At 46.6% G+C, this 24,014-nt stretch overlaps 1 protein-coding gene across 5 annotated transcripts in view; it reads left to right on the top strand.

Moving 5' to 3' along the window:
- Positions 1-24,014, top strand: part of ROBO4 (roundabout guidance receptor 4) — a 101,381-nt gene that overhangs the window by 67,328 nt on the left and 10,039 nt on the right. For all 5 annotated transcript variants that reach the window (XM_083480367.1, XM_083480364.1, XM_083480365.1 and 2 more), the window contains exons 16-18: positions 562-706; positions 9,815-10,054; positions 19,129-19,538. In XM_083480367.1, the coding sequence (XP_083336493.1) occupies positions 562-706; positions 9,815-10,054; positions 19,129-19,538 (795 nt within the window). The remainder of the gene's footprint in view (positions 1-561; positions 707-9,814; positions 10,055-19,128; positions 19,539-24,014) is intronic.

Raw genomic sequence — 24,014 nt, forward strand, 5'->3', positions numbered from 1 at the left:
TCAAATTAGGGCTGGGATGGCTCCATTGGTACCAGTTTGCAATAAATCTGGTGGATCTAGATTTATTGCCAGACAAGAGCCAGTTTCTAGGCTCAGAGGAACCCAGTTCTTTTATTCTAATAGTATGTCTTTTGAGCTTGGTTTTGGTTGGTAAATCTTGAGGTTCTAGTAAAAAGCTAAGTAGATCCCAAAAGCCTGAAAACTACTTACCCCTGCCCTAACCCATGGGAATTGCACTAATTTAGAACATGAAACAAAGAATTGTCATGGTTCATATTAGGTGTGCTGGTGAAATAATAATAATAATAATAATAATAATAATAATAATAATAATAATAATTTGTATACTACCAACAGGTTTCAGGGTGGTTCACAAGATATAATCACAATGTAAAAACACAAAAGCCATAATCAAAACAAAAACAACCGAATAACCCCCTGGGTGAAACATGATTTTGGCTAATTGAGGAGTCTATACCTCCATGGATCTGAAAACTGTTGTGGGGTTGTGGGCTGAGTCAGAAATGACTAACTGTTTCTTTTCCTTGTGTTCCTCCACAGGGGAGATGAAAAAGGTGCTGAAAACGTACAGCTCCCCAAAGTTCTCAAAATGCAGTGCTTCGCAGAACAGTACTGGTTTGTTGCCTCCTCCTCCTCCTGTCCCTCCAGGTTTTCAAGCTCCCCAAGATCACAGCACCCAGCCAGTGTAAGAGCAGATCTGAAATGCCTTTGTGATTTACCATAGAGTCCCTCCAGTCATGGGGGACGCGGGTGGCGCTGTGGGTAAAAGCCTCAGCGCCTAGGGCTTGCCGATCGAAAGGTCGGCGGTTCGAATCCCCGCGGCGGGGTGTGCTCCCGCTGCTCGGTCCCAGCGCCTGCCAACCTAGCAGTTCGAAAGCACTCCCGGGTGCAAGTAGATAAATAGGGACCGCTTACTGGTGGGAAGGTAAACAGCGTTTCCGTGTGCTGCGCTGGCTCGCCAAATGCAGCTTTGTCACGCTGGCCACGTGACCCGGAAGTGTCTCCGGACAGCGCTGGCCCCCGGCCTCTTAAGTGAGATGGGCGCACAACCCTAGAGTCTGTCAAGACTGGCCCGTACGGGCAGGGGTACCTTTACCTTTACCTTTTACCCTCCAGTCATCATTTTCATCTTGCATACATGATTATTTGTGCTTTTGGTGCTCTTGGGGTGGCCGCATGTGATTCTTCTTCTGATACTGTTGGTGCCTACAGAGGTTTTGAGGAGGCCACACGGCTTCACTTCCAATCCATGCATATCCAGTAACTTCTTGCTGAAGCCCTGTTTTGTACCACAGATGCTCTGGTTATTTTTTTTTTTTTGCCTGCCCCTGGCAGCAACAACGTGGCAGCGTTGGAGAAGCATAGTAGAACAACCTAAAGCAAAATAAATGCACTGCTAAGGCCCCATCTGCATTATACATTTAGAGCAGTATCATACCACTTTAAATACTTGTGGCTTACACCAAGGAATCGTGGGAACTGTAGTCTGTTAAGGATGCTGGGAGTTGTCAGGAGACTGCTGTTCCCCTGATATACAGCCCTGGCTACTTGCATAATGTTTTGTTGGGGTCCAAAACTTGCTATTTGAGATCTTAAGTTCATACGGTGCTATTTGATTTGCTCGCAATCCCATCAGTGCCATCCCATCTTTCTGTAATTGCAGATGCGGGGAGGGAGTTGATATTATCAAGTCCACAGAAAGGAAAGAGGGAACTTTTAATCCTTCCTTCTAGCAGCCCCAATAGAGACCCCCTGTGCTGCAATTCAGTCTAGAAAAAAAGACAGAGTTCCCATTGACAGCTATGGGAGCTACCCCCCCAAAAAACCCACCTACCTGTAGCATAAGGGGGAGGAGCCTAAACTTCCCATCTTGTGCACTAGGGTCCTGATAAAAAAGAGGGTATCTCTACCTGTAACTGAATAAAGAAAAGCCAAAGATATGCTAGCAAGCGATGCAATTAGCATCAAGTACAGTTATGTACAGGTGGCGCTGTGGGTTAAAACACAGAGCCTAGGGCTTGCCGATCAGAGGGTTGGCGGTTTGAATCCCCGCAACAGGGTGAGCTCCCATTGCTCAGTCCCTGCTCCTGCCAACCTAGCAGTTCGAAAGCACATCAAAGTGCAAGTAGATAAATAGGTACTGCTCTGGCAGGAAGGTAAACGGCGTTTCCGTGCACTACTCTGGTTCGCCAGAAGCGGCTTAGTCATGCTGGCCACATGACTCGGAAGCTGTACGCCGGCTCCCTCGGCCAATAAAGTGAGATGAGTGCTGCAACCCCAGAGTCATCCACGCCTGGACCTAATGGTCAGAGTTCCCTTTACAGTTATGCCCTGAGCTCACAAGACTGTGACTCACACAACTCCCTGTAGTGATGGAGCCTGGGCAGGCTCTGCCTGACTCCAGGAATTCCTTCCTGTATCTGTGCACCTTTTGATGGGTAGCGCATTTCAGCTGTATCAAGATCCGCTCCATGTTGACTCATCTTCCAGTGCCACCAGGTGCTTCAGATAAATTTCCCAGTCCCCGCCCCCGCCAGCACCGAGAAAGGGAGCCTACCTGCTTTTGCATACTATCCTCAGGCACTGGTATGATGGATCATCTGTGCTGGTGGTTCTGGTGGGAACGAATTCCAGCCATACTTTCTACCTACTTGGCACTTAAAAAGCTACAAATCATGCTGAGAATCCATGCTTTGCTGGAAGAGAGAGTTTTCCACTTAATAGAGCAGGCCTCTCTGAACAAGTGCCCAGCTATTTAAGTAAATGGACAATTATCATTCCAGGAACGTAAATCAATCCATTAGGGCAATATCAGCTGACTCTGTCCTTTTCGCTGCCCGCTGAATCCCACATTTATGAAGAGAAAACGTTGTCCTTGGATCTGTGCATGAACTAATATCGGTGTCATTCTAAATTTATGGGCAATTACACCATAATTGGCCGCTCTATTGGAAATACATTTGGTTGCAGAGGAGATCGGGGCAGGTTTTGCAGGAGAGAAGAGGCTGCAAATACGTTTCATGCGCTGCCTCATATCACTACTGGCATGTGCCACATGCTCAAGTCGCATAGGTGCTTTTCCTCCTAGTGATGGGAGGACCGTAATGGCAGCCTTCGGACAGGGCTGGGAAACTGAAATATACTCAGAGTCGCAAAGTGATTTCATGCTCTTTATTTAGCTCATAGTGGTGAGTAGGAATGAATGAATGTCCCCTCAAAGTATCTGCTTTATATACATTATTTACACAATGGGCTGCACATGATTGGCTAATTCCGGAATTCTACTGTAAGCCAATCAGGTTGTGGATTCACTTCTATCTGGAGCATGATTGGGTGGTTCCTGCCAACCATAGTGCTGCATTGTTCTAGGACCAATCAGACTGCTGCATTCTGAATCCTATTGTTCTAGGACCAATCAGACTGCTGCCTTTTGGATCCTATTCAACTCAGTACATAACAGAAACCATGCCCGTTTCCCCATTTCCTGAAACCCTGGAAAGCAGCTGCCAGTCAGTGTAGGCAATGCTGAGGTTGAGGGACCAATGGTCTGCAGCTTCCTAGGTTCTTAGTGGTGATCCTTGACTATTTAGCCATCAGGAGCTGAGGAAGATACTTCTGCTTCTAGGCCATGTTTTCTGTAGCTGGTTAAGAACAAGATGCTAGTGTCCATGGTTGGCATCTGCATTGCTTCTTTATTTAACTCAGGGTAGGGAACATTTTTCATACCCTCCAACGTTTCTGAAATGAAAATAGGGGCATCCTATTCCATACCCTCCAAACATTTCCCCAATGAAATGGGGACATCGTGTTCCATACCCTCCAACATTTCTCCAGTGAAATGAAGGCATCCTGTTCCATACCCCCCAACCTTTCTCCAATAAAAATAGGGACATCCTATTTCATATCCTCCAATGTTTCTCCAATGAAAATAAGGACGTCCTATGCCATACCCTCCAACATTTATTTCTCCAATGAAATAGGGACATCCTGTTCCATACCCTCCAACATTTCTCCAATGAAATAAGGACATCCTATTCCATACCCTCAAATGTTTCTCCAATGAAAATAGGGTACCCTATTTCATATCCTCCAACATTTCCCCAATGAAAATGGGGCCATCCTATTTTGTTCAGCCTCCTAGGCTCCCCATGCCAGTGGTGGGCACAGCCAGAGAGAAAAATGGGTGGAGCAGCAAATGCAAGTCTTACCTTGGTGTGATTGGCTACATTCTCAAGCACATGAACATTCAGAGGCATCTATATCCAGATACCCCATACCCACATCAGGCAAGCAGGAGGCATTAGTCTAGTTCAGGCATGTCCAAAGTCCATTTTGGGGACCTAATGCGGACCGCCGGTCAGTTTAATCAGCCCCGTGGTAGTTTATTTCCTGGGGTAAAATCCTAAAACAACAACAACAACAAATCCCCCCCCCCCCAAAAAAAAATCAACAACTTTGGTCGGCCCATTGGCCAGCCCTCACGGCCCTTCACTTCATCAAATCTGGCCCTCTTTGAAAAAAGTTTGGACACCACTGATCTAATTCAAGGACTCATTCCAGCCAGTGAAAAGCACTCAAGGAGGACTCAAAGCAGACCTGGTGAGGGTTGTGACGTGATGAAAACCCTGACAGTCAGACATCCCAGCCTAGGGTTATCCACCGAATTGCCCCTTACAGCAGAGTCAAGTTTGTTTTTTAACCCACCTGTTGGAAATGTATGCATGTAACCACATTTCCCTTGCTGCTCAGTTAACTCAGATGTTCTCGTAATGAAACAAAGAGCAACTTAATGGCTTTATAGGAGTCCTTAAATGGCTCCTAAGAGGACAGCCTTTGTCGTACAAAGGGGAAACACAGGGGAAACACAGTTGGCCAGAGTTCTGCTGCTGGGAGTTGCAGGGAGATTAAGAACTTCTGTAAAGAACTGCTGGCATGCCAACAGCATACAAATGGACTACTTAACGCAGGAGCAAGTACTACCAAAGCAGATTCAGCATTGGTTAATCTTCTTCCTTTTTTAAAAAGCATTTGAAACAGGCCACAGCCTCTTGCATCCCCCCAAAGCTTTGTGCTCTGACTTCCAGAGCTGAAAGTCTTGTGACTGGCTCTGAGGGAAGCGAAAATGAGTATGAATGAATGAACAGATAGATGTTGAATTGAACAAAGAGTCCATGACTGGTCAACGAGAGAGAGGCACCTTTTGCCAGAGTGCCTTTGACCTTGACAAAGAGGCACTGAGGTTTGAAATACCCTCACGAATAACCCTCCAAATTGCTTGATGACTCTCGCCTTTATCAGAATGTACTCTTAGTAGCACATTAAACCTATTTACGTTAAATCAGACCACTGGTTTATCTAGTCCAAAATGGTTGAGTATCTACTCCAAGGGGTAGCCAACATGGTGTCTTCCATGTGTGGTTGGATTCCAGCTCCCATCATCCCTAATCACTGACCAAGCAGGCTAGGCAGTGGTGGCCGGTTCCCTTTTAAGACTGGTACAGTAGACAACAGAAGGTCAAGGCAACCACAGGCAGAGCTCACACATTCCTGTCTCCATCCTGCTCCCTCCTGAGTTCTGCAAGGGACACATTGAGACAGAGGAGGAGGAGGAGGCTGACAGTTGTAAGTAAGAAGGCAGGAGGACTTGGAGGGATCAAGTCCAAGGTTGGTGGGGCCATGCCCCGTCTGCCTATATGGGCCAGCTTTCACTGCAGTCAGGGTTAATGGCAGTCCAGCAAACTCTAGAGAGCATCATCCCATCGGCTCCCAAGAGTCTCCCTCGTCCAGCAGCATCTATCTAATGTGGAGTAGGGCTTTCTAGCACTAGTATTTAATGTTAATGTTAAGTTGTGGGTGAACATATCAGACAACACTGCAATTCTTCAAACAGCTCTTGTTTATTCACAAGCCAGAACAGAACTGAACTGAAGGGTTCAGTCAGCCTGCTTATATAGAGCTCCAGTACAACATAACTGTAACCATTCTCTAAAACTATCCAATCACTGAACGTCACTTTTGATCCCTTATTTGCATAACTACCCACATATCCCCCTGCTGGCCCAGGTACATAACAGTTAACATGTACTATTCAGGTCCACCCCCCAACCCCAGACGGTGTAGTGTTAGAGGCATATGTTGATATTATGGGTTTTCAATGAGAATTCTGTAAGTAGAGCTGTCAGTGGGGATGGAAGGAGCTGTAAATTTTGCTTCTCTCAGGTTCTCATTTTCTCAGTCTCAAATGCAGTTCTCCAGAAAAAAATTCTAATGGAAATCTACCTGCATTTTAGTGTGAATTTATCCTGATAAACACTTTTTTGTGTGTACAGTGGTACCTCGGGTTACATAGGCTTCAGGTTACAGATGGTTCAGGTTACAGACTCTGCTAACCCAGAAATAGTACCTCGGGTTAAGAACTTTGCTTCAGGATGAGAACAGAAATCATGCTCCGGTGGCACAGCAGCAGCAGGAGGCCCCATTAGCTAAAGTGGTGCTTCAGGTTAAGAACAGTTTCAGGTTAAGAACGGACCTCCGGAATGAATTAAGTACTTAACCTGAGGTACCACTGTATATACATTTTTGCAAACATTGTTTGGGCAACTGAATGGCAAAATTCACATAGGTGTGAATTTTGGGTGGCTGTGTTTTAGTTTGTGAAAATGTTTTGGAAATGTTTTTGATAGATTCACCATTGAGTTAAATTTCTCCCTCACCCCTGGCTGTCAATGTGGGTTGCCCTGAATCCAGATCTCATAAAACTCATCAAAAGACTGTTGAAAGCCTGGAATATTCAGGTGATGTGACAGTGGGAGCAAAGGTGACTCAAGAAGGTGTAATGAAGGGTAGAGACGACTCATTCTTTTTCCTTCTCACTAGACAGGGAAGGGGCAGAACCAGATGTGTGTACAAGCAGAAATCAAAGGGGAAAAGCCAGCAGTTTTGAGAGGAATGGCAGAGACATAGATACAGCTGAGTTCCCTTCTGCAGGAACCCTCTGGTGCTGTTAACCTAAATATAAGATGGGAAAACAGTACATGTTGCTCAAGCTGTATATATGTTTAAATAAACTATGTCTCACAACATATCAGCCAGGTTGCTGGATCAGGCCAAAGGCCCATCTAGTCCAGCATCCTATTCCCACAGTGGCCAATCTATAGGCACCAACTCTATAGGGCTGAGGTGTCTTCGCTCCCCCTCAATGTCAAAATGCTGGTGAATTTTCACAAGGCCTTTTTAAAAAAATTGCAAACTGGTGTAAAAAATGTGAAAAGCTGAATTTAAGATTGGGAAAAAGAGAATGCGAGAGAAACTGGAAACAACAACAACAACAGATTCCCCGTGCTCCCAGCATCCCTATTTGTGGTAGAGGCATACAGATGTGTGCAAGTTGCAAATGGTAGCTCGGAACATCATACAGAGGCTGAGCAATTTCCTCCTCCCTCCCCCTTTTCACTGCCTCCTCCTGTCTCACACCTTGTCAAAGTAGGAGAAAGTGGATCCAAAGCGCAGGTGGCAGGTGGCAGACTCCATCCATTTACATGCAAGACGTGAGTCCTGTCACTAGCTGAGCAGAGGCGGGGGTGGTGTAGGAGCGGGGCTGAGGAATTGTTCTGTAAGTGATGGAGGAGCGCTCTGCACGGAAATGGGCTCGTTCATTTATTGAAACCACTCCAACATCCTGGCAGAGGTGTGAGAGATGGACGCGACCCGGAGAGTCACTTAGAAACCTGGCGCTGTGCCAAGGAGGAGGGAGCTCCCCAGTCATAGCCTGCTTTTGCGTGCAGGGCAAACTGCAAACAGCCATAATCTAGACTGCTGTACTGGGATGCGGGCAGAGGTGGGCAGCACTTGCCTACAAACGTTTTGGGCTTCCGTCAGTGTTGCCCAGGGGTAGGACCTGAATCTGACTGGTGGGTCAAATTGTTATCCTCTACACACCTCAGGGGTCAAGCTGCCCATCTACTAGTTGTCTGACATCACAGTGATATCAAGTGCCCACAATGATGTCAAGTGCCTTGCAGAATGCTTTGCAAAGAGCTTTACAACACCTGGCAGTCTGGCAGTCAGCTGGTCGCTGGGCCCTGCAAAGCCCCTTGCAACATGTTCCATGAGACCCGACTATCATCTGAAGCGCTTTGCAAGGGACTTGGAAAGACCCAATGATCAGCCGAATCCCTCTTCACGGGGCAGAAGTGCCTGCAACTCCACCTTTCATGGAACAAGACCTTTACCTGCCCCACATCTGATCTCATGGACTGGCTGGATATAGAGGAGTGGTTGGAGGCACCAGCTGGGGAACCCCCAAGGGAACCCCATGGGGAAGAAGGCTCAGAGCCAGGGGATTGGTGGTGGGATGACGATGCATGGGAGCAGACTGGAAGGAGGAGGTGTCGGACATTGAAGAGGCAACAGGGTTCAGTGAGCAGGAAGAGGCAGAGAGCAGTGCAGAATCAGAGGCAGGAGAGGAGGGGGGGCAGGAGACAGAGGTGAGACAGGCTGCTGAAGAAGCCAGGGAGTTCCCTGCTCCTGCTGAAACCAGCTTCCGTCCTCCCTGGTCTTCTACAACACAGAGAGGAATGAAGAGAGTGGAGCAATGAGAGACAACAGGGCTTTAGGCTGCTGGGGAAGGAACCTGGGGAGGAGCCTTGGAGATTAGTGGGAAGATGGGGACCTTCAGTCCTTGCAGCTGCCTCATTGGGCAAGACCTACTGTGACCTCTAGACCTGAGCTGTTTTTGTTTCTTTGAATAAAGAGTTAACTTTACAGACATCAGATGCTTTATTGTTTTATTGCTGACCTATGCCTGATTCCAGCTCCTGACACCTAATGTCATAGTTGCTTGGCTGAATTGTCCTCCTGGGCCAGATGTTCCCCACCCCTGATGTTCCCCCAACCCATTGGTTTTGCCAGGCATGTCTGCAGTTGAGAAGCCATCTGCTTCTCAATGACATCTAAGGGAGATGTCATTGTGGCACACTGACTGGCCATTTAAGATTTTGCTTCTAGTTCCTGGTGTTGGAACTGGCATGCAAACCCAGCATATTTTGTTTGGGGGCATAGTCTGAAGAGGGCATATGATGCAGTGACCTTGCTGAAGATAGGCAGGTCTAGAACCTCTGCCCAAATAAAGTGGTAAAAGTTGGGATTATGGGATAGGGCAGATTGGAAAGAACCCAGAGAAACAACGATTTCCCCTGGGAAATAACTCACAGATCTTTTCTGAACTTCTCAGGTTTCAGAACATGCTGCCTGTACATAGTCTTGCCATTCACTCCTGGTCCCTTGCCAAAGGGCCTCACCAAATATCCCTTTGGTGCAACACCAGATTTATGGCACCAGAGCTAGAAGAAATTTGAATCCACCTGCAAAAGGTTGCTTCAACTCTGTCCCTCCACATGTCCCTGTTGTGATGGGCAGGAAAGGGTGATCTCCTGCTTGATTTAGAATAGGATCAGGAATGGAGGATAGAGATGGCACTTCTGTTTTTTTAGTGGGTCAACCAGGAACCATTCCTCTAAGCAGCACAGTCGAATAACCTTTTTCTCCAGCCTCTTGCCTCCTAGTGTGCTTATATTGCAGTCAGACCAAGGATGAAGATGAACTATTGTATAGCTTCAGATATTCATATATTTGTACCAAAGCCTGCATCTGGGGCATGATGGGAATGCAGCAAAGGGATGGCTGTTTTCTGATATTTTCCATAGCTTTTACACCAGGCTAAAAACAAGAGATAGAAAAGTTCTTCGTTGGAGACACTCATAGCACACCTGCTATTATTTTTGTACTTGAACAGGTGTACCTGCACTTGCTACCTGGATCCTCCCACGGACTTGGTCCTTCAGCAACAAGACAAAGATTCCCTGCCGGCAACCAGCGAGTCCCTGGGAGAAAGCCATACCTTCCCCACACTGCCCTACAGCCGTCTTTCTGCAGCCTCGATCTCTGTATCTCTCAATGATGATGGGGAGACGGTTCTGACCCCTGAGGAGGTGGCTGAATACCTAGAGCTCAGTGAGGATGCAGAGCATCAAAGGTAAGAGCAACACAGTCCACACAATGTAGAGTCTCAAGGACAATGTAGATGGTGGCTCTGCTCCTAGTCTGTCGTTCGCTCCTCCTACCCTGACATTAGCTGTTGCGAGAGACACAAGCATCCCTCTGAATACCCCAAAGAGGTAAATTAACAGCCCGGTCCTCATCACACATACTCAAAAGCTTGCTTTCGCTGGGATTTATTTCCAAGTATGCCAGTTGATGACAGCACGCGTTGGCTCCTTCCCTTGACCTCATTGTCCCTGACCAATGCAGTGTAATGTAATATATTGACTAAGGTGTCAATGCCCCCACAGGCATGATGAATCCACTGACCTTTGGTAAGTCATTGTCTCTTAATTCACGGTCCCTTCCTTCTGGCTACTCTGCCAAGCTATTGTGAACATGATGGAGTTGATCTCCAGGAAGCACTGTAGATTCTTAGAAAGAGCTACAGTATAGCCATGTTGCAAAAGACTCCACTCCATTTTTCCATTTGGTTTTCCATCTCCTGCTCCAATATCCTGTTAGTGTTCAGTGGCCTCCTCATTGGGTTGTTTTCGAGAGACCCCACCCAAGACCCTCCTCTTCCAAATACTTTTTGTACTTCTGCAAACCTCATGATTCCTCTGACTACTGACCCCTTTCTCCTGGCACTCACACCCTGAACATCGGAAATAGAGGGAATGGCGAGAACATGGTAAGCATGTTATGAGGAACATTGTTTCATATTACAACCTTGTGCATTATCTTGTGGTTTTCCAGAAGCTAAACTGAGCACCAAGTAATGGCCCTCAGAGTCTGAAACACTGGAAACAGAAAGAAAGCTACGTTATTACTATATGTTATTGCCTAGTGGTGCAATTTTAAGGTTAATAGTTCTTGGTTGTTGGTCCTCTGTGTGCTAATAACTTTGAAAGGCTTATTCTTTTACTTACATTAGCTGTTTGAGCTGTTAAAGAGTTGACCTCTCTGCTCCACTTTGAAATAGTATGTCCATAATCAGATTTCGGGATGCATAACTTGCCTGCTCTAATGTCCAATTAAGCCAGTTTTTCTGTTCTGGATCAGAGCAAAGGTCAGTCTAATTCAGCAGTTTGTCTCGCACAGTGCTCAGCCAGAAGTCTTTGGGAAGGACACAAACAGAGCACAAGGATGATGGCAATGATGGTGCAGTGGTGACTTTGGCTATCATTGGTTACGTGGATTAACCAGCATTAATAGACCAGAATGGGAGCTAATGGTTCAGAGATGGTCCCTGATAGTTTGGGATAGCTCTGTTTTTGAATGAGACACCCAGCAGAGCTCAGAGAAGGTGACACACCTGCTGCTAATGGAAGAGGGTGGGTGTGTTATGTATGTAAGAAGCTGCAGTTCACAGTTTTGCAGTTGGAATGTGAAGGAGAAAGAGATGAGAGTGTTACCCAGAGGCAGCTGAAACGAGGGGTGCAATCTTGAGGAGTTGGTCCAATTGCTTGCTTGGGTATCTTCTGCCTTGTAGCAGCACCTCCTGTTTGTCTCCACTTACAATTTGTTTGCACATTTTAAGCAAGGCAAAAATTATACAGACACCTTAAGTCCCCAGTGATCTCTCCAGGGCAATGGTTCTCAAAGTGTGTGGCACACAACATTGTTGTGGCAGGAGAGGATGGCAATTGTGATGGGAAGGCTCAAGGAAGTTCAAATAAACATTTGAACATTTCAGTATATATTGCAGAATATGGATAGATACCTTTTCAAAATGAGAGCAAGAGCATCAAGTGTATGGGAACGATTTGTGTTCTTATGTAGCTGCATTGCTTTATGCTTTCTTGAGGTCCCATGATCAGATTATAAAGTACTTCTGTTCTATGTTATTAATCAAGCATTGCTAGGAGTTCTTTATTTTTGTTTTCCAGTGTATTTCTTATATAAAAAAGAATTGGTGTGGCATGAGCACACTTTTATTCTGGAAGTGTGGCCCAGAGAAAAAAGTCTGAGAACTCCTCTAGGGCCCAAAAATTTGAAATCCTGAATTTTTAGAGTGGCAAGGAGGGTAAAAATGGAACCTGAAACCAGAGGGATGATTTTAGAAGAGCAGTAAAATGGGAAGAAAAGTTCAGGGGTGGGTTTGCTGCTTTTCTTCTTTCTCTTCCTCTCTGCTCCTCCATTCAAAGAAAGCACAGTGTCTCTGAAACCCCAATTCAAACCACGGTGCTTGGATTATTGCACAAATATGCTATCTTAGCTCTGTGTCCTGATTTGTTTCAACCGGTTCTGTGTTGGTTTCTGTTCTGTCTTCTAGCCAAGCCTAATAGCCCCAGGGAGGTGGCCCCCTGCACATTCCCTGAAAACACGTAAAGGTGGTTCATGTATGCTACATGTGCTTTTCTGCAAAGGAGAAAATCTCAGTTCCACAATGTATGGATGTTCTTCTGACATGGAAGAGACTTGTGCATCTCTCTGCATGGGATGTGCACAAGTTCCTCTTTGGAACAGTATCTGGAGGAGGTGGGGGAGTAATTTGAATATCCAATTCATGGCAGAGCCTGAAAGAACTGTGCCATAAATGACTTGGACAGATAAATGCTTTCTTAGGGCAAAATACATTGCCTATTTCACCCATCCTTTGATTAGGTAAAGGTAAAGGGACCCCTGACCATTAGGTCCAGTCGTGACCGACTCTGGGGTTGCAGGGCTCATCTCGCTTTATTGGCCAAGGGAGCCGGTGTACAGCTTCTGGGTCATGTGGCCAGCATGACTAAGCCACTTCTGATGAACCAGAGCAGTGCATGGAAACACCGTTTACCTCCCCACTGGAGCAGTACCTATTTATCTACTTGCACTTTGACGTGTTTTCGAACTGCTAGGTTGGCAGGAGCAGGGACCGAGCAATGGGAGCTCACCCCTTCGTGGGGATTCGAACCGCCAACCTTCTGATCAGCAAGTCCTAAGCTCTGTGGTTTAACCCACAGTGCCACCTGCGTCCCTGCGTCCTTTGATTATGGGAGACCAAAAACACAAAACTTTATTTTTATTTATTGTTATTCATATGAATTATTTTCATATGAAGTATTTCATTTTCATACTTCATTGAGTATTTTTTTATCCCAGAGTGGGCAAGAATGGAACAAAGCAATAAGGTTATACTGGAGTAGACAAAAATACAAAATCCTTAAAAAAAAAAAAACAGGTCCAGGAAATAACAGCAAATCAATAGTTCCACTATAAGACAAGCCAAATAATTGAAGTTTGCAATTTAACCAAATACCTAGGTATTCAACATTCACAGGAACTAACTTTGCCTGCCCACACTGGCTCCTGCACTTGGTACAACCCCCTAAGAAATTCTCTCCCCAAGTTCTGCAGAAGTGGGCTGGCCCTGGGCAGGGTTACTACCCCATTGCACTGCTTGGCACAACATCCAGATATGATGGATGCATGAGCCGCTCGCGCTCCCTGATTTGCTTTGATGCCTTTGGTTCACAACGTGAAGGTCTGTGTCACACAGCCCAAGCTGGCTCTGCTCTCCCCCTTGCCCCAGGGTGGGTTGAAGGACCTCCTGGGCATGCGGCCCCTTTCGCCACCCTGGTCTTGTGGGAACTGCACTTTACAGGAAGCCTCCAGCCCCATCCTTCTGCCAGCCGAAGCCTCGCTGGCTGCAATTAGCTAATGCGCTGTAACTGCTGCCTCTGCAGTTTGGGGACGGCTCTCCCCGCAAGACCGACTCCTTACACTTTTGTAATTGGGGCTGGGACATGGAGTTGCTGATTTTACGGGAAGCTCATTGATCCCACTCAGATAATTACAGCTCCATTTGGAGCCTAGGCGGGACAACTGCCTGCCAGCTTAAGACATGTTTAACAAGCCTCAGCCGGTCTGGCTTGCCAGCTGCCTGGCCTCCCTGCTGCAAGCCACATCTCCTCTTCAGGAGCGGGGAATCGGGTATACACTCTGCTTCCCTGGTCTGACAGAGAGTCTAGTGTTGTTGTAGTGCAAAATGTAAGAAGTTGCCTTAAAGGTAAAGGGACCCCTGACCATTAGGTCCAGTCGTGACCGACTCTGGGGTTGCGGCGCTCTTCTCGCTTTAATCACTGAGGGAGCCGGCGTACAGCTTCCGGGTCATGTGGCCAGCATGACTAAGCCACTTCTGGTGAACCAGAGCAGTGCACAGAAACGTCATTTACCTTCCCGCTGGAGTGGTACCTATTTATCTACTTGCACTTTGACATTCTTTCGAACTGCTAGGTTGGCAGGAGCTGGGACCGAGCAATGGGAGCTCACCCCATTGCGGGTATTCGAACTGCCAACCTTCTGATCGACAAGCCCTAGGCTCAGTGGTTTAGACCACAGCGCCACCCACATCCCTAAGAAGTTGCCTTATACGTGGTCAAATCTTTGGCCCCATCTCCAGTGCCTGGCTCCTCTAACTGGGAGCACATCTCCAGAGTCTTGCCCAGTCTGCTGTCTGAGTCTCTGAAGTAGGACGTTGAACCTGAGATCATCTATGTGCACAGCATATTTTCTGCTGTTGAACTATAGTGGAGAAACTCAGGTCTGAAGCCCAAATGAGGCTTTCCAGACCTCTCTATCTGACCCACGGGACTCCCCCTCCCCCACAGACCACCCCCCCTTTTCCTAGTCCTGCTCTGCCCCTTCCTGGGTCTTTTTGCTTGGTTGGATAACACCACAACTGGAAGAAGTGGGAGGCACAATGGAGAGATGGATACCTTTGCAACCCTAACAGTTGTTAATCTCAGAGCCAAGCAACACATTGACACTCATTTATCCCTTATCTGAGCCCGTGAGCCTGGGCACTCCAGAACATGCTCACGACTCAACATCAGAAATGAAAATGCAGCAGCGACAACAACAAACAGGGAGTGAGAACAGAGGGAGGGGAGCCAGGGGAAAGGGCAGGGAAGGAAAGAAGGGGCTGCACTGTTTTATCGCGATAATGTGAGAACCCTAAGGAAGGAAGGAAAACAGTGGGTGGAAGGGGGAAAGAGAAATGGAGACGTTCCGTTCTCCCCATGATTCACATTTTTTAGAAAATGGGATGTGTGGGAATCAGCACAGCACTAGCTCAAGGCTTCCCTTCCCGGCTGACATCTTGGTAAAAAATCCCCCTTGCCATGGAAATTAGCATTCAGAAATAATCTCCCGTTGTTGCCAATGAGACACTCCCCCTCTCCTCTAACGCAACACCTGATACAGTGGTACCTCGGGTTACAGATGCTTCAGGTTACAGATGCTTCAGGTTACAGACTCCGCTAACCCAGAAATAGTACCTCAGGTTAAGAACTTTGCTTCAGAATGAGAACAGAAATCGTGCTCTGGCGGCGCGGTGGCAGCGGGAGGCCTCATTAGCTAAAGTGGTACCTCAGGTTAAGAACAGTTTCAGGTTAAGAACGGACCTCCGGAATGAATTAAGTTCTTAACCCGAGGTACCACTGTACTTATTTTGAGCAGGGAAACCTTCAATACAATTGCTAACTTGCAGTTAGGCTCTCTGCGTGATAACTCCGCAATCTTGAGGGGCTTTTTGTGCAGTTCATTTCAGGGCTCCAAGAACTGGCGTAGGCAGGATCAGCTGCCTTTGGTTCCCTCTGCCCTAGCCTGGCGGTCCCCTTCGTTCTGAAGAGGAGCCCCAACCCAGCATGCCTTAATATGTGGTGGATTTCACAGAGCAATTTGCCTCTCCCTCCTTTTCATGCTAGGCTGCTGTCTCCGAGGCCTCTGGGCCTTAGGGCAGGATGTGGCCTGACCACAGCTTTTGATGCTAAGTCAGTTGCATTCAGGGCTGACTGCAAAATGTTTTCCAGCCCCTTGGGAAAGGCTTGGAATGGCACGGTGGTTATGGAGGGACAAGAAACCTGCAGTTACACACACATATATCTTTATACAAGCCATATCTAAAGGGTTGAGCACCGTAGCCACATGAATGCTCCCCTGGAATGTCCCCAGGATCCACTGGCAAGCTGGCAATAAAACCCTCCATCAACAGCTGACAAATCCGCTTTCAGCTGGGATTTTCTGAGAGGCATTAGTAGAGCTGACGGTTGGCAGCTTTCAGGGCTGTGTAGTTGTGCCTTCAGGGCAGGACTTTGGGGCAGACGTCCAGGGCTCCACTCAGCGGAATGAGCAGGGCAGTCCTTTAACAGCAGCCAAGACTGGCTTTCCATGTTTGGAAGTGAGCAAAGTTTTCACATGACCACCCACACCGTAAAGGCCAAAATGGTCTTGCAGGCCACAGGAGGTGTGCTTGTGGGCTTCATGAAGAAGAAGAAGAAGTTTGGATTTCATATCCCGCTTTATCACTACCCGAAAGAGTCTCATAGCGGCTAACATTCTCCTTTCCCGTCCTCTCTCACAACAAACCCTCTGTGAGGTGAGTGAGGCTGAGAGACTTCAGAGAAGTGTGACTAGCCCAAGGTCACCCAGCAGCTGCAGGTGGAGGAGTGGGGAATTGAACCCAGTTCACCAGATTATGAGTTCACTGCTCTTAACCACTACACCACACCAATAAGCCTGTGAGGAGGAGGTTCCCCCACCTAAAGAACCCTCCCCTCCCAATAAGATTATTTAAGTGCAGAGTCTAAAATTATCTTAGTGCCCTGCTGGGGCTTGGTGTGTCTGTCATAATAATATATACCCCACCCATCTGGCCAGGCTTCCCCAGTCACTCTGGGCAGCTCCTAACAGAATGTTAAAAACATGATAAAACATTAAACATTAAAAGCTTCCCTAAACATGGCTGCCTTCAGATGTCTTCTAAAAGTCAGATAGTTGCTTATTTCCTTGACCTCTGATGGGAGGGTGTTCCACAGGGGAGGCACCACCACCGAGAAGGCCCTCTGCCTGGTTCCCTGTGACCTCACTTCTGGCAGTGAGGGAACCACCAGAAGGCCCTCGGAGCTGGACTTCACTGTCCGGGCTGAATGATGGGGGTGGAGACGCTCCTTCAGGTATACTGGGCCGAGGCCAGTAACTTAATTCACGGGTAATGGAAGTAACTTAATTCACAGGTAATGTGTACAGAAATGCATGGACCAGAACAAGCTAGCCATAGAAATGTATTCTATGTGGTGGGGGGCAGCGGACTGCTTTGCAAAAATGTGTATATGATGCGAAATTGCTGATGAATTTTCATGAAGGCTTAAAAATAAATAAATCACAAACTGATATGGAAATGTTGAGAACTGAACTTCAGATTGGAACCAGCCAGAAACCAAAAACGACTGATTTGCCCATCCCAAATGCAGAAGAATTCATCGCAAGGGTAAACAGGGCAACTGTGGAATGTAATAGACCGAAGAGCAGAAAAGCTGAGCAATGTGCCAGTGGTTGGGTTGGAGTTGACAGAAACAAGCCCGTGCCGGGAATAGCACTCGCCTTCTTAAAGAGTTCTTTGCTGAGATTTACCTTGTAATTTAACCGGGACGATGTATCCCTGAAATGAAGAGTCGCATGAACAAGTTGCTAATTAAATCAAAACCTCTGGATTGCTGGTTTCCTTTTCTGGCAGTTTCAGCTGCCCCCCCTGAATGCTCTTTAAAAGATGAACAGCATCATTCCGCTCCATCCCAAATACCAAAGAGATCCTTGGCAGAGCTCCAGCATGGGCAATTTGCCTCTGTCAGGGATTTTGTGCGGGTTTAGCAAAAAATAAAATAAAGGAAGGGCACTTAAGCGAATAATGCAAGTAGATGGACACGGGTAACACTTAGAGAATTCTGGATGTTGCGACACTGCCAAAGCTTAAGAAGACCTCAATTGGGTCATTTCTTGGGTGGGAAGCTGCTAGCAGGACGGAATGCCCCATGGAAATGTGCCAGGGAAACGGTGACCAAAATGATGAAGGGTTGGAGCATCCTGAAAGGGTTAGGAAGGGGCTGTTGAGCCATGGGAGATGTCCATTTGGGGCTGCAACTGATGGCGAGTGGTGGAGGGTAGAACCAGAACCAACGCTGCAGAGTTTGCAGCGTTACAGGACTGTATAGCTCCCCTCTCCCTCTCTCTGTTTTCCTCTCTGTACCACCCTATTGCTGAAATGAGACTGCATGAGACTGAGGCCTAAGGCCACAGTGGATCGCCACTTCCCGGAGCCTAAAACATTTGGGCTTTATTTTATTTTATAGTCTATATCAGAGATGGCTCATAGCATCCTTGAATGATAGAGGTGGAGAGCTCCAGTCCAACCTCCCTCAAGAAGCAGGCAGTCCAGTGCTAGAGCATCCCCAACCAATGGCTATCTGACCTCAGCTTGAAGTCCTCCTCCAAGGAGGGTGACCATCAGCCCTCTTAGCAGGGATGGGCAAATCCGTCACCTTTTGCTTCTCTATGTCTTCAAGTCTTCCAATCTTTTTCCAACCTACAGTTTAGTTCTCTGCATTTCCCGATGCAAATGCACCACTATTTTGGGTGCACATTTCTGTAATTTGGCATGCTTGTTTGCAACTTTGCCTAATATATGCATTTTGTGCAAAGATGTTTCCCCTAATGAAGTGCATTTTTGTGTTATTTTATTTATTCATTCATTCATTCATTCATTCATTTATTCATTCAATATTCACTGCCCTATACCCGGAGTCTCAGGGTGGTTCACAAACAAGATCACAACATATAAAATCAAACCAAAAACAATAACAATAACCCATTTTTTTAAAAAACAAAAAAACCCCAAAGAGCCACATTCTAAAAGGGTGTTGGATGTCAATAAGATCAACCAAAGGCCTGGTTAAAAAGGAATGTTTCTGCCTGGCGCCTAAACGTGTATAATGAAGGTGCCAGACGAACTTCCCTGGAGAGAGTATTCCATAGACGGGGAGCCATTTTCACCGACATGTGACTTTTTAGGCTCATGGTATTTCAACGTATGCATTTTTATAGACATTACTTGACTGGAGGTCTGCACAGCAAAATTCGGAGAAGTGCGAATTTCAAAGGACTCTTGTGTCCCCGTTCTTGTCCTGTTTAAGAAATGCTAATGTGTATTGAATGCCACACATCTACTGATGTTGTTGAACCAATGTTGCTCATTTCTCCTTGCTAGACATGGCTTTAATTGCCTACTTTTATTGCCTTTCTCCTAAGGCAACAGAGCGACGGCGTTTCTGCTCCTCCGCGGGTCTTCTCCCCACCTCATACCTATGGCTACATCTGTGGTCCGCTGGCCTCCGAGCTGCTAGAGAACAGTGCCGTGGACGATGACGACGACCCCAACATGGAGGAGGAAGGTGGCTGCCGTTCCACAAAGTTCTTCCGCAGTTTCTGCTGGACCCCTTCGTCCAGCCTGAGTGAGGACGACGCCTCGCTGGGGGGCTCCCTGCTCAACGGGTGGGGATCTGTCTCGGAGGACAACGGCACCAGCACCCGCTGCAGCCTGGTCAGTTCCACCGACGGCTCCTTCCTTGTTGACGCCAGTTTTGCCCAAGCTCTGGCCGTGGCGGTGGACAGCTTCTGCTTTGGGCTGACCCCGAAGGACATTGACATGGCGTTGACAGGTAACAGCATCCTTTCCTGGTGAAAATGTTCATAGGGGAACAGTTAGGGCCAGAGGCTTGCAAGGGCGATGTGGGGCTGTGCTTCCCTCCCTAAGCCTGGCAGAAACTTCCCGGACTTTGGGAAGGAGGCGCCAGGCTTTAATATTTTAATACTCTAATTTACCGGGAACATTTAAGAGACTAGCCTAGTCCCCCTAGTCCACTGACCACACACCACCGCTTCCCTTCCTTGTAGCAAATAACTGGTGCCCTTCTGCTTATTTATTTATTTGCTTGTTATTTTCAGGCCTTTCCATAAAAGGCGCCCAATGCGTCCAGCACCAGCCGAGTCCATCAACAAAATAAAAATAAAAATGAATTCACAAGCGGATAAGCAATATAGGAATCAAATCAGAGGAGAGCAGATTTTAACAAAATGGCAGCTTGTTAAAAAAATATAATTAAGGCAGATGGGGAGAGAAAATTTTATTGAAGAGTGGTCCATTTTTATTTCATTTTGGAGTAATAAGTAAGATAGGAATTATTGGGATCACTGTAAAACAGAAAGTGAGATTATGTCAAGATAGAAATAGGTGTGAGTGTCTCTCAGATCTATCTATCATCTATCTATCTATCTATCTATCTATCTATCTATCTATCTATCTATCTATCTATCTATCATCTATCTATCTATCATCTATCTATCTATCTATCTATCTATCTATCTATCTATCTATCTATCTATCTCCCCACACATGTGCACAGTCACACACACAAACTATTTTTAACACTCGGTACAGCATTTTAGACAAGTTAGCTCTGGATCCTGATAGGGTGCAGTTAATCACTAAAAACATATATTTAGTCCAAGGACTAAGAAAACAAATTAATTTTTTATAGCAAAATGTTTCAGCTTCCTCCTTCTCCAGCTACTCTGATGTGAATATAAAGCTAAAGCAAAATATGAGGGCTAGAGGCCATAAAATATTTGGTGGATAGCATCCGTTTTATGGAGTATAATTATGTATTAGTTCTACTGATTATATGTATTCAGTTTTATTTGATTCTTTGTTTATCTGTACATAAAGAGAATTGTGTGGTTTTGGGGGGGGGGGACACCCAGCAAAGGCTGCAATCCTACACCTACCTTCCTGCAAGTAAATCTCACTGAACACAGTGGGACTTACTTCTGAGTAGATATGCATAGGCTTGTGCTGTAGTTTAGGAATACAGATTGAAACACAGAGCAAAACAAATCTGTGGAGGAGGAAAAATGCTTGTTGCTGCTGCTGCTTTTAAAAGGATATTAATTGTGCCTCATCCTGTCAACGTAGCAGTTCGAAAGAATGTCAAAGTGCAAGTAGATAAATAGGTACCACTCCGGTGGGAAGGTAACGGCATTTCTGTGCGCTGCTCTGGTTCACCAGAAGCGGCTTAGTCATGCTGGCCAAATGACCCGGAAGCCGTACACCGGCTCCCTCGGCCAATAAAGTGAAATGAGCACCGCAACCCAAGAGTCGGTCATGACTGGACCTAATGGCCTTTAAAGGTAAAGGTACCCCTGCTCGTACGGGCCAGTCGTGACCGACTCTGGGGTTGCGTGCTCATCTCGCTTAAGAGGCCGGGAGCCAGCGCTATCCGAAGACACTTCCGGGTCACGTGGTCAGTGTGACGAAGCTGCTCTGGCGAGCCAGCACCAGCGCAGCACACGGAAATGCCGTTTACCTTCCCGCTATAAAGCGGTACCTATTTATCTACTTGCACTTAGGGGTGCTTTTGAAGTGCTAGGTGGGCAGGAGCTGGGACCGGGCAATGGGAGCTCACCCCGTTGCGGGGATTCGAACCGCTGACCATACGATCGGCAAGTCCTAGGCACTGAGGTTTTACCCACAGCGCCACCCGTGTCCCCCTTTACCTTTACCTTTAACCAGCCTAGAGAGCCTCCTCCCCCGGCTCTGCCCAGCCAGCTGACAGCTGACTCTACAAGTGTGTGAGAACAGAGCCTTGCCCTCCCTGGAGATGCCCTCTGGGACAGTGGAGTTCAGTTGCACGCAGGGTGTGATCCAGCCTCTCCGGTGCAGCCGACAGCCCCGTTGATTTATTCGGTATCTCCTGCTCAGGTTGTGGGCCCTTCCATTCAATCTCTGTTCCTCATAATAAGGCAGACGGCCAGGGAAGTGCGGTTTGATTTATCGCGGCAGTAATTTTCCCTTGCCGTTCGAACAAGGCTTTTGTTTCAAGTTCTTCTCCCCGTATTGCAAACTTTGAGGGCCGTAAATGACAAGATTGATGGAGCCAGCGAAAAAGAGGGGAGGCCAGGGGAGGCAGGAGGGGGAAAGAGCTTCCGGGCACAAATAGGCTGAAAATCCCTGAGCGACTGGCCAGCAGGCAGCTCCCGTTCCCCTGCCCCTCAAAGGCAGAGGGAGGATTGGTTTCGCTCCTTCCTAACTGATGCCTTTGAAACTCTTCCAGCCTTTGTCCCCACCTCCCATGCAGGCCTCCATTGCGAGGTCAGGTAAGGCTTAGTGTGCTTGACCTTGGAATCACCTACACAGCAGCAACTAACATGTTGCAAAGTGCAGTATGCAAATGTGGCAATAGATGGCGACAGTGAGCTATGCAAAATTCAATGGATTTTTCAAAACGTTTTGAAATAAAGCATTTAAAAAAAAATGTGTGTAGATTCCACCCCAGACAAGCCTCTTGGGCATCCTACCAGATTTCTGCATTTGGCATCGCAGCACAATCCATTCCAAGCCAGTTGGGAGACTGGCATCAGCAGGGGTGTTGTATGGGGGTTGACCGGGGGTGGGGGGACCCCAAGTCTTTTCTGCCAAGCCTCAGTTCTCCTGCCCCTTCTCCCTCAACCCACATTTTTAAAAGGTTTTAAATATATATGTGATTAAAATGTAAATGTAAAATTAAATGTAAAAACAAAACTTTTGCTTACAATGCACTGCAAAGTGCAGAGCCAATGAGACTCCAGCTACACATTCTGTGGATTTAGGCTTGCTGGATATTGTGTATGTAAGGTAGCGATATCATCACCATCATCATCAGTAACATTTCTTACTCCTCCTTCTCCATAAGATCCCAGGACGGTGACACAATAGTATAAAAATACAAAATTATGTAAAACCGAGAGGGCTTCTGTAAATTTGCGGCTGTCCCTGGAAAATAGGGACACTCGGAGAGTCTGCTCTTTGCTTCTGAGATGCATTCCCTCTTTTGCATACAAATGTATGCAAATGTATGTAAATAACTTTCCCTCTCTCTTTATAATTTAATTTCTTTGTTTCTTAACTTTGTTACTTCTTTATTTTTTTCTTTATAATTTTTCTATTTTATATTTTTCCCCTTTTTTCCTTTTACCTGTTAAGAGATAATACATAATATTTGTATAGACATGCAAATCTTTTAATCAATAAAGAATTGATAGTTCATAAAAAAATAAAAATACAAAAAACAAACAAACAAAAGTTGAAAATAAATGCACCTAGTGCGCATTTAAAGCTCATGGCTTCCCCCAAAGAAATCAGGGAACTGTGGCTTTCCCCCTCACAGAGTTGCAAATTCCCAGCACCCTTAACAAACTACTGGGATTCTTTGGGATAAGTTGTATGCTTTAAATGTGCATGGAATATGCTTTAAATGTTCAGTGCAGATCTGTCCAAAGATGGGCTACAGAGGCGTGTCCACTAGCAGCTGGTGTGGTGGGATGGTAGTGCTCACCTGAGCTTCCAACAGCTGACTCCCTGCTGCTTACTGGGAGGGAGAAGGTCAGCATGGGGGCAAATGCCCCGGTGGAAACACTAAATTAGCTCTCACAGCGCTTTTGCACTGCACTGACTCTACTGCCTTGCCTCTCCCCCTTTCCTCCCGGATAAGCAGCAGTCACTCAGCTTTTGGGAGGTCAGGTGAGCATTGCTGTCCACTGCTGGGAGTTCCTCTGGCTATTGAGTGGTAGCCAGGGCCTTGTAATTACGTGCAGTTGCTGGGCAAAGAAGGGGGGAAAATAAATGTGTGTTTGCGTGTGCATGTCTGTGCGTGAATGTTGGATTTGTTTTCATTGCAAAATGCACATGCACAGCAAGTTGTGGCAATAGATTATGGGCCCCATCTGCCTAAAAGGTGTTATGTACTTAAGTTCTCACCCTGGGCCAGCAGGGGGATACTGTAGATAGTTATGCAAATGAAGGATCGAAAGTGACATTCAGTGATTGGATAGTTTTAGAAAGTTGCTACAGTAACGTGGTACTGAAGCTCTATATAAGCAGGCTGACTGAGCCCTTCAGCTCAGTTCTGTCCTGGCCTGTGAATAAACAAGAGCTGTTTGAAGAATCGCTGTGCCGTCTGATATGTTCACCCACAACTTAACAAAAGGCACCCAGATAATCCTATCAGCGGTCCATAGCTCAGAGTAAGCCCTTTCAGCAAGAGCCAGAATTTGTTTTCACCCCCTGCAAAATTCAGCCAAAATTTGCGCCAGTGCATATA

The sequence above is a fragment of the Podarcis liolepis genome (assembly GCF_965112155.1).
Source record: "Podarcis liolepis genome assembly, chromosome: 16".
NCBI lineage: Eukaryota > Metazoa > Chordata > Lepidosauria > Squamata > Lacertidae > Podarcis > Podarcis liolepis.